This window comes from Heloderma suspectum, chromosome 7 (assembly GCF_057233095.1).
Source record: "Heloderma suspectum isolate Gila_16-S chromosome 7, 16-S_ref, whole genome shotgun sequence".
NCBI classification, from domain to species: Eukaryota; Metazoa; Chordata; class Lepidosauria; order Squamata; family Helodermatidae; genus Heloderma; species Heloderma suspectum.
The window spans coordinates 93,340,067-93,351,820 of NC_139464.1; the positions used below are offsets into that span (position 1 = coordinate 93,340,067).

The 11,754-nt window shown below is 42.9% G+C and overlaps 1 protein-coding gene across 4 annotated transcripts in view; it reads left to right on the forward strand.

The window, feature by feature from the left end:
- The window catches only part of MAPK11 (mitogen-activated protein kinase 11), a 75,249-nt gene that overhangs the window by 62,454 nt on the left and 1,041 nt on the right, over positions 1-11,754 (forward strand). For all 4 annotated transcript variants that reach the window (XM_084810904.1, XM_084810905.1, XM_084810906.1 and 1 more), the window contains 2 exons: positions 6,104-6,182; positions 8,005-8,178. In XM_084810904.1, the coding sequence (XP_084667030.1) occupies positions 6,104-6,182; positions 8,005-8,178 (253 nt within the window). The remainder of the gene's footprint in view (positions 1-6,103; positions 6,183-8,004; positions 8,179-11,754) is intronic.

Sequence of the window (11,754 nt, forward strand, 5' to 3'; positions counted from 1 at the left end):
AAAACTATAACTGATCTGAATCTTGCTCTTCGTACCTTCGATAGATCGTATTTTGCTTTGGTGCAGATACATGGGGAAGAGGAAGTGCTTCTTTCAGTGGATATAATCCCAGACAACCGTTCTACCACATATTCTGCCATACATCTATGCCGTATGTATGGTAAAATACTCCTTATCACTTGGCAGGATGATGCAGACAACCTGTTGTTGTTGGTACATAGATTTCTATATGTCCTCACAAGGTGGCTTACATATGCAGTAGCAAAATACAGTAACAAGTACAATGACAAATATCCAAATTATTAAACTAACAACAAAATAACACACAACATAAGCATTAAAATAACATTAAAAGCACCAGTATCTTTTAAGTATTCACTAAAACATTGCTGTTCAGTCATTAAGTCGTGTCCGACTCTTCGTGACCCCATGGACCATAGCACGCCAGGCCTTCCTGTCCTCCGCTCTCTCCTGGAGCGTGCTCAAGTTCATATTCATTGCATCGGTGATGCTATCTAGCCATCTCATCCTCTGCCGTCCCCTTCTCCTTTTGCCTTTAATCTTTCCCAGCAGCAGGGTCTCCTGGACGGAGGTCCGTAACATTGTTCAGGAGGCAGCAACTCAATCCATCCCAAAGAAAAAGAAATGCAAGAAAGCCAAGTGGCTGTCTGATGAGGCTTTACAAGTAGCTCACGAAAGAAGGGAAGCAAAAAGCAGGGGAGAAAGGGGAAGATATCTCCAACTGAATGCAGAGTTCCAGAGAATAGCAAGGAGAGACAAGAAGGCCTTCTTAAATGAACAATGCAAGGAAATTGAGGAAAACAACAGAATGGGAAAGACTAGAGATCTCTTCAAGAAAATTGGAGATCTCAAGGGAACGTTTTGTGCAAAGACGGGCATGATAAAGGACAAAGAAGGCAGGGACCTAAGAGAAGCAGATGAGATTAAGAAGAGGTGGAAAGAATACACAGAAGAACTATACAGGAAAGATCTTAATGTCCTCGATAGCCATGATAGTAATGTCCTTGATAACCATGATAGTGCGATCACTGAACTTGAGCCGGACATCCTAGAGAGTGAAGTCAAGTGGGCCTTAGGAAGCATTAGTAACAACAAAGCTAGCGGAGATGACAGTATTCCAGCTGAGCTATTTAAAATCCTAAAAGATGATGCTGTTAAAGTGCTGCATTCAATATGCCAACAAATTTGGAACACTCAGCAATGGCCGCAAGACTGGAAAAGGTCAGTTTACATTCCAATTCCAAAGAAGGGCAACGCCAAAGAGTGTTCAAACTACCGCACAATTGCGTTCATTTCACATGCCAGCAAGGTGATGCTCAAAATCCTACAAGCTAGGCTTCAGCAGTATGCGAACCGAGAACTACCGGAAGTACAAGCTGGGTTTCGAAGAGGCAGAGGAACTAGAGATCAAATCGCCAACATTCACTGCATCATGGAGAAAGCAAGAGAATTCCAGAAAAACGTCTATTTCTGCTTCATTGACTACGCTAAAGCCTTTGATTGTGTGGATCACAACAAACTGTGGCAAATTCTTAAAGTGATGGGAGTACCAGACCACCTTACCTGTCTACGGAGAAACCTGTACGAGGGTCAAGAAGCAACAGTAAGAACCGGACATGGAACAACCGAGTGGTTCAAAATTGGGAAAGGAGTACGACAAGGCTGCATATTGTCACCCTGCTTATTTAACTTATATGCAGAGTACATCATGAGAAATGCCGGGTTGGATGAATCAGAGGTCGGAATTAAGATTGCCGGGAGAATTATCAACAACCTCAGATATGCAGACGATACCACCCTAATGGCAGAAAGTGAAGAGGATCTCAAGAGCCTCTTGTTGAGGGTGAAAGAGGAGAGTGCAAAAGCTGGTTTGAAACTCAACATTAAAAAAACGAAGATCATGGCATCTGGCCCTATCACTTCCTGGCATATAGAAGGGGAAGAAATGGAAGCAGTGACAGATTTTACTTTCTTGGGCTCCAAGATCACCGCAGATGGTGACTGTAGCCATGAAATTAAAAGACGCTTGCTCCTTGGGAGGAAAGCTATGGCAAACGTAGACAGCATAGTAAGAAGCAGAGACATCACCTTGCCGACAAAGGTCCATCTAATCAAAGCTATGGTTTTCCCAGTAGTAATGTATGACTGCGAGAGCTGGACTATAAGGAAGGCTGAGCGCCGAAGAATTGATGCTTTCGAACTGTGGTGCTGGAGAAGACTCTTACGAGTCCCCTGGACTGCAAGGAGGTCCAATCAGTCCATCCTAAAGGAAATCAACCCTGAGTGCTCATTGGAAGGACAGATACTGAAGCTGAAGCTCAAATATTTTGGCCACCTAATGCGAAGAGAAAACTCTCTGGAAAAGACCCTGATGCTGGGAAAGACTGAAGGCAAAAGGAGAAGGGCACGGCAGAGAATGAGATGGCTAGATAGTATCACCGATGCAATGAATATGAACCTGAGCACACTCCGGGAGAGTGCGCAGGACAGAAAGGCCTGGCGTGCTATGGTCCATGGGGTCACGAAGAGTCGGACACGACTGAACGACTGAACAACAACAACAAACAATGTTACGGACCTCTGTCCATAGTTCCTCAGGCACTCTGTCTATCCGGTCTAATCCCTTAAATCTATTCCTCACCTCCACTGTATATTCATAAGGGATATGATTTAGGTCATACCTGAATGGTTTAGTGGTTTTCCCAACGTTCTTCAATTTAAGCCGAAATTTTGCAAGAAGCAGCTCATGATCTGAGCCACAGTCAGCTCCAGGTGTGGTTTTTACTGACTGTTTAGAGCTTCTCCATCTTTGGCTGCAAAGTACATAATCAATCTGATTTCGATATTGACCATCTGGTGATGTCCATGTGTAGAGTCACCTCTTGTGCTGTTGGAAAAGAGTGTTTGCTATGATCAGCGTGTTCTCTTGGCAAAACTCTATTAGTCTTTGTCCTGCTTCATTTTGTACACCAAGGCCATGCTTGCCTGTTATCCTGGTGATTTCTTGACTTCCTACTTTAGCATTCCAATCCCCTATGATGAAGAGGACATCTTTTTTTGGTGTTAGTTCTAGAAGGTGTTGTAGGTCTTCATAGAACCCATCAACCTCAGCTTCTTCGGCCTCAGTGGTTGGGGCATAGACTTGAATGACTGTGATGTTGAATGGTTTGCCCTGGATTCGTACTGAGATCATTCTATCATTTTTGAGATTGTACCCCAGTACTGCTTTTCCCACCCTTTTGTTGGCTATGAGTGCTACTCCATTTCTTCTAAGGGATTTGTGCCCACAGTAGTAGATATAATGGTCACCTGAATTAAATTCGCCCATGCCTGTCCGTTTTAGTTCGCTGATTCCCAAGATGTCGATGTTCAATCTTGCCATCTCATGTTTGACCACCTCCAGCTTACCTTGATTCATTGATCTGACATTCCAGGTTCCTAAACAATATTGTTCTTTACAGCATCGGGCTTTCTTTTCACCACCAGACACATCCACAGCTGAGTGTCCTTTCAGCTTTGGCCCAGCCGCTTCACTCTTTCTGGCGCTACTTGGAAATTCCCTCTGCCCTTCCCTAGTAGTATATTGGACACCTTCCGACCTGAGGGGCTCATATTCCGGCATCATACCTTTTAGCCTTGTGATACGTTCCATGGGGTTTTCTTGGCAAGAATACTGGATTGGGTTGCCATTTCCTTCTCCAGTGGACCACATTTTGTGAAAACTCTCCACCATGACCTGTCCATCTTGGGTGGCCCTGCACGGCATAGCTTATGGCTTCACCGAGTTACACAAGCCCCCTTGCCACAACAAGGCAGTGATCCATGAAGGGGATTCACTAAAACATAGCTCCATAAAATTATCCAAGTGCCAACTGAAATAAAAATGTATTTATGGATATAAAAACAGCAATCAAGATGGTTAAGAATAATGTATGAATTGGGCCTGACTTCACTGGATGAAGAGGGCAAATCAAAATTAACAAATGTATTTACTTTGCCGAAAGCTTAGAAAGAGGCAACAGTGAGTGAAATAATTACAAGAAAAGCTCTGTTCCATCTCATACTATCCAGGTGATTTTCTTTCTAGTGACATGGACCTTGAAAACTTTTCTGTAGAAAGGATCTTGTAAATTATACTAACTGATTCTTAGATTCAAAGAATTTAAAAGATTCAGTGGTTACCATTTGGTTCCGATCATGCAAGAACAATATGACTGCAATCCAAATGGAAGAAAGTAAGCCGACAGTCATTCAAGGAGGAAAAAAGTGCTCTTTCTCCTGGCTTGTAGTTATTACCTCTCTAATGATGCAGAAGACAAAGAATCACGCTGATGTGCTCAAACTAGGTGTATGGAGGCAGGAAAGCAGTTTTTAACAGTTCCAATACCATCGGTTTTGGAAACAGACTTCCTTCTCCAAGTCCCAGCCACATTCTGAGTGCAACATACATGTTCCTGCATGCAACATACATGCAGGGTTCCTGTTTCCTATCCACTGCTAATATTGAGGAAATGAATATTTCCTTAGGAGCTCAGCTGTAGGGTGGCCAGATGTGTTATCCCCTAGGAAGTTGGGTTGTTTATGACCTGGAATGCAGACTTATTGTGAAATCTTGAGAAATGGATGACACCTCCAGTTCTCCCAAATGCAGGGAGAAAGAGGATGCCCACCTAAAGAAGTTGTTCTTTTCCCTAGACCGTTTTTGGGCAAGTTTTTTGCCAGTGTTGCACAAGCTGACTAATGCTTTTTCAACATTGGAATAGAACTTTCCCTTCCGCCCTACAGCCCCCCCACTTCCCCCCCCCCCATCTGCTCCCTGGGGTCAAACAGTCCAGAGCAGATTTTTGGAGAGTACAGTGGTCTGCAGGGGGATGGGAAAACTGTTCCGCTGACATATATTGTTTTTTCAGTGGACAGATACCATTGGATTCCCCTTTAGAGACTAGATTTTGTTGACATCCATTATCATCAGCAGGGAGAAGACGACAGACTTCCACATCTGTCTGGAGTGTGAACAAAGGACCTTATTCTGTGCAGAGTAGTGGACCATGGTATCATGGATGAATGCATGCTTGGATTCTGTTTGCTACGTGTTGTATAGAAACTGATGTACATTACTAATTCAGGTGGAGAGCTATCCTAAAATGTTTGGTGATGTTCCCAGAATCAGAATTATTTAATGCTCTAGGTTCTAAACAATGGTTACCCGAGGAACTTACTGTAACTTGGAAGAAAGACTGGCAAGTAAACAAGATATAGTCAAACTCCTGTTGAATCTTAATCAGAAGTCCCATTGAGAGTCAGACTTAATGTTCAAATGCACGTAAATAGGTTTGACAGTTTTTTGTGTTGTGTTTGTGGTGTGTTTTTTTTAATGAAAAACAGCCTCAGAAGGCTGCAATTTTGAGTGCCAAAGTAGAACAGGGAAAGGATGGGTTTGCCATGCTGAGATCAAGCATATTTGAGCTGCTAACATCCATTAATGGCTTTTTGATATGAAAAGTAGGGATGTGGGTTAGAAAACATGGAATAGAAAATAATTGATATAATTAGTCAGAATTACCATTTGGGTCTTAATTTGCACATGAGAGAGAATGGCACTCTTTCCCTTTTTATTGCTATGATAGTATGTTTTGACATTTATGAGGATATTCCTGTTAAGATAATGACTATACATGCTTCACTGGGAACAGAAGATACAGCATCTTTTTGGAGATCATAGCCATTCTATTTAATCTCTACAGGACTGTGGAGATTCTGCAGTCATGTATTTAATAAAGGAGGTTATGTCAGACACTTTGCAGTGCCTAATTTAAATCTACTTTTAGTAAAGGTGAGCTGGTTGAAAAGAACAACCTGAAAAGTGACTGCCTCCATCACCTGGTTGTAATTCTGTAACCTTTCTTCCTCCAGACTGATATCTGTAAACCTTGCACATCTTCAGGGATGGCTGATTGTAATTAAATGCAGTTATTTTCAGGTCTGGATACCATAACAGTTATGTATGTTACTTTTCCAAGGGTGAACATTCATTTTTGACCAGAGACATAAGTGCATGCATATATGCCTTCCTTTATTGCAGGCCAGAAAGTACATAGAATCTCTACCGCAGATGCCGCAACAGGATCTGAAAGCAGTGTTTCGCGGAGCTAACCCATTAGGTAAGAATTTCTGAGGTTTAAGTATTTAGTATGGATGTTTTACAGAGGCATAGTCAACTCTGATGGAAAAAATACAGTGACGTGAATGTCCAAATATCTCCAGTTGAATACTAGGTCTAGCAACAGAAGTACTGCACTGGGCAGTGAGGAATTCCAAAAGGATTTCTCCTTTCATTTTGAGTTGAGACCTTTAAACTCAGCATCACCTCCCTTCTGTAGCTGCTCAGAAATCTGAAGAAGAGTTAGTAACTGCATCAATGGAGGTTTCAGGGGCCATCTCCCCATGCTGTTTCAGGAACTGTAAACTAGCTTATAAGAGACTACCATGTGACTCCTGCTTTTCAGAAACTATCCTTTTGGTGGTTATGAGAATGATAATACATTATCAGCCCTTATTTGTTGAATAGTGGAATGGGATAGGGAATCTTCCTTTCTTTCCTCCCTCCTTTTGTTTGGCAAATACCAGCACAACAGCCCTGTGAAGACAGGTACTTACTATGGACCACTACTATGGTAGGTCCCATTACATATTCCACTCCCAAATTGTGTTATTTGCAAGCAGGGGAAAAGGTTTCCTCAAGGATACCCACCCCTCTACCCTGCATTCTTTTGCCTATACAACTCTCACACAGATGTGTGAAGGGGTGATGACCATGCAACACTTAAATCAGGGGTGTTGAATCTCAGGCCTGTGGGTCAAATCTGGCCTGCATGGGATCTCAGTCAGGCTTTCCATGGCTCTTGAACTGGCCATGCCCCTCCCCCGGCTCCACCCCATTTGCCCCAACCACCAATCGTTTGGTGGTTTCCTGGCTTTTGCATAGTTTCCCCCCATTCTAAAAGGTTGAAATGCCTCTCCTAATGCTTAGTTACTGGCTGTAAGAGCTTCAAGCTACAATATGCTGACAATTTTGGCCCCACCCAAAACTGGAATGCATCTCCCACCTCCCCACCCCCAAGCTTCTCCAAAATATAATTCAGCCCTTGGGCTGAAACAGGTTCAACATCCCTCACTTAAATGTAGCCTTGTTTTGAGGATCAAGTTGTCTATTGCACACTTAAGCTGCAAGTGGATACTAGTCTGTCTTTTCCCTTTCAATAAAAAAATTAGCCAAAATTACTCATAGGCTTTTTAATTCAAAGTCTATGTACCCATTAGCGTATAGCTACCTGGTTCAAGGTTGTCCAGCCTCTTGTAATATCAAAAGGGTTAAGCCAATGGCAACCAGATGTGACATCACAACAGATTAGCACTTCCTGCCAGACAGCCTTCACATATTGGCTGTGATTATGCTAATCGCTAACTAGCAGTTAATAAGCTGTGCTCATGCTAGTAATTAAAGGATGCTTTGTACAATAGATTTTGTATGTAGAAACTGGTTTCAGAGTGCATATGGCATCACTTAAGTGGGATACCTATGTACATGAATACTTATTTTCTTCAAAAAGCAACATGAAAGATCTCATCTTTCCCATTCATCATGGCTCATCTGCATTTTGAAGGGGAAAGTCATAATTTCTACAACTTGGGTGCCTTTCATAACTGACTGCATGCATTTTGTATTGGGAATGATGCTTGAATACAAAATGTACTGCATAAAATTGTACCTAGCAAAGATGTTGATTATGCTATGTTCTCCCTCTAAAATAGATTTTTATATATTTTTGCATCCTGAATAGGAAACGAATTGCTACCTTGAGATTAGGTTGGGGAAGGCATGTACATTTTGACTTTGAAGGCCAAAATATCTGTACGCTTTTTTGTTGGATAAGGTAAAATGGATTAGCAACTTTATTTTGAGTTTTGTTTTTAAAATTGTAGCTGTGGATCTTCTTGAGAAAATGCTTATCCTGGACAGCGATAAAAGAATAACTGCCTCAGAAGCACTTGCTCATCCTTACTTTGTACAATACCATGATCCTGACGATGAACCTGAGGCGGAACTGTATGATGAATCAATAGAGAATAAAGAACGGGTTATAGATGAATGGAAAGGTAAGGAATTGTTTTGTTCTGTGATTGAAATTTAAAGAAAAAAATAAAAGAGGAGAAAATAAAAATGTTTAAAGCACAACTTTTATTAAATATCTCCATGTTTGGAATTCCTGCCTATGGTAGAATGATCAACAAATAATAATCTTGCATAAAGGTAAACAAACTGAAGATAATTTCTGGTGGGCATACAGCTATAGAAGTACAAAAAATGGTGGGACAAAGCTAGTTCTATTTAGGGTGCAATCCAATGGGGATAGGTAGTCGGGAGCCTGCAAACTCAGAGGCAACTACCTATCCAATGCAGGGCAGGAGAAGCATGGAGGGGATCATTCCCTCCGCACTTCTCCTGCTCTGCATTTGCAGCTAGACAGCCGATTTTGGCTGTGTAGCCATGGGAAGGTGGAGCGGGGGAGGAGGCTGCCAGACACACAGAATGAGTTGTACTGGCATTTCCACCTTCCCCGCCCTGGAACGCCCCCTGGAATGCCCAGTTTTGGCCGCTCCACGCTCCTCTTGTGAGGCAGCACGGAATGGGGGGAAGGTCAGTTCTCTGGGAACCGACCTTGGAGCATGGGCTCCAAGATTGGCTCCTGGAAAACCAGATATCCTATGGCCATCTAGCCACTGACTAGTGGCCATAGGATTGCTCCCTCCATAGCCTATGTAGGCTATTGGTTTCCTGTCATCTAATATAGATTAGACAAGACATGTGAAGGTTTTTAGGAAATGTATTACAATATTTTATTCCAACAGGACTCTGAAGGTAAGCAGAAGAACTGAAATGGTCCTCTTCACAACTTGCTGAATTGGATATTTATGAATTTGAGAGCAATTTTGTAAATTGGTTTTATACTTTTTTACTTTTATGATTTTTGAGATGTGACTTACTGTTTTTTGTTTTTATTGTAAACTCTTCTAGGCAGTATAGAAATAGGAGGAGGAAGAATAATACATTGGGTTGGGTCCAGATTTAGCCACATGCAACTTGGCAGGCAGAAGCGTACTTCCCCACTCTGTCCTCCCCATGGCAGCCCCTCCAACTCCATTACATTGGTACACAGAGGTCAATGGACCCTACTGGATGGGGTGAGCTGTGGTGAGGGGGCAGAGGGGATCCCCCAAAATCAGGCAGAGGCATCTTCTGTGAGCTGAACTCTTCCATCCACAGAAAGCAGATCCTGGATCCAACCCATCATCATCATCATCATCATCATCATTCCCTTCATTCTACAACTGTAGATGGAAGTGTGTCCTCCTTCTTGCCTGCATACATATCATCCATCCTGAATTGTGCCTACATTTTCAGCATTTGAAGTTCTGCCAGGCCTACAGTTGGCTGTGCTTTAGACAGAAAGGCTTCACGTTTTATCTATTTTTCCTTGCTAAGAAACTGTTTTCCACAAAACATGGCTTCCTTAGAACAGTTGCATAGACAACATTAAACTGAAAATACAACTGATGTTATCATTCTTCTTAATGTTTTTTTCCAGAGCAAATATAGTTATATGTCCTGTGCTTGGCTTTTAAACTATTGGGGGTAAAAAAAAAAAAACCATCCGCTGCGCAGAATTGCAAGCACAGTTTCCATGATCTACTTATATGTTCTTGAAATTGGGTTTAGATGAAAATTTAATGGGGTCTTACTGCTGACCTAGTACGCCGCAAGCAGGTGCCACCCCTTAGCTTGATATTTAGATAGCTGGCACCTGCTGCTTCACACCAGGTTAACAGTAAGACCCCATTAAATTTTCATTGAAACCCCATTTCAGGAGGATATGAGTAGATCATGGAAACTGTGCTTGCAATTCTTTTTTCATGACTTCTGCTGTGATTTTATCTAGCTTCAGAAAATGTCTTCCAATAGCACTTTTTCCATTTAGAAGTGGCAGGAAAAAATACCAGGGGTGTATATTTTGACACTTAATTTATGTTGGTATACTGGGCTGTTCAATTTTTTTTTTCTCCAAGCAGTAGCAGAATTAATATTTCTGCTGCTGTATTCAAGGAAATACGTACTTTCATTCCATACAGCGAATAATTTGGTGCCTGGGCAGTCTTACATAAGAGTTCTCTTTAAAGATTTGTTCAAGTGGCAGTTCTTTATCAGTTTCATGGAGTCTTTTCAACATTCTAGAAGGCAAACAGAAAATGAAAATCAGGGTTTGTGACTATTTTAAAGAACCCTTTGATTCCATTTTTAGGACTAAAGAACTGCACAAAGAAATGAAATCTCTTCGCCTGGTTTAGCTCAATGGCTATCAGACCCTTGGGGGGATTTTTTGCTTAGCTTTATTTTGAGATATAAAAAGAAAAAGGCTATTTCTGCAGAATTTGGAAACATTTAATAGAAAACCATCTTCTTTATATAAAATGAAAGGCATTACAGACCCACCGCTCACAGGCACTCTGCCAGGGCTACTTCGGACATGTGAAATCATGGATGAAACTAGGCCAACTTCATCTAATAAAACTAAGGGCGCAATCCTAACTAGATAGGCAGCTGCCTCCAGGTTTGGAGGCGACCACCTATCCAAAGCAAGGCAGGAGAGGCACGGGGGGGATCATTCCCTCTGCGCCTCTCCTGCCTTGCTATTTTTTGCTAGACAGCCATTTTCGGCTGTCTAGCAGCGGGGGGGCCGACTGGGAGAGGAAGCTGCCATACGACATGTTGGATGTGTCGTACGCACAGCTCTGCTCTCCGCGCCCCGGAACACCTCCCGGAATGCCCCTTTGCAGTCGCTCCATGCTCCTCTTTCGAGTGCAGAAGACGGGGGTTCTCCGCACTGCCTCGGAGGCAGCGCGGACAAAGGGGGTGGTCAGCTTTCTGGGAACCGACCTTGGAGCGTAGGCTCCAAGGTCAGTTCCCGGAAATGAGCATATCCTATGGCCCTCTAGACAGTGTCTAGCGGCCATAGGATTGCTCCCTAAGTGGGTTTATACTTAATCAGTACCTGGAAGGAAGACCACTGGAAGCACTCTGAGCTTTTAAAACAGAGGGATATAAGCATAAAACTAAAGGTTATGAGTTTCCTGAACTGCACCGATGGCAGAATATAACCCCTTTTGTGCATATCTGTACATGGAAGCGCTCTCTGTGAAGAGAACTATCATGTCTCCAGGGTCCCTCCGGCTGTATTTTGAGATGTCTCTCTAGCAGAACCAGAACATTCATCCCCAGTGCTAGAGAAAGGTTTGTTTCCGGTGGTGCATCATCATGATTTGTGATAGTCAGCACAGCCCATCTTTAAGAATATAGGGTTGAATTCAGATTTAGGCACATGCAGGCGGGCTGGTGGAAGCAGATTTCCCCACTCCCGCCTCCCCACGGCTACCCCTCCAAAATGCTACACAGAAGGCTAGCAGACCCTCTGAATGGGGGTTGGCCCCATGTACCACAAACCCATGCCATTCAGCAGGGTCCCCCAACTCTGTGTAGGATTTTCAGGCAACTAGAGGTTCTGCCACGGGGAGGAGGGGGCAGGGAAGTCCACTTCTGCCAACCCAGTTGCATGCACCTAAATCTGGATCCAACTCCCAGTTACTGGCCCAGGAAATCTGAAGATCAGGCTCTTGGTA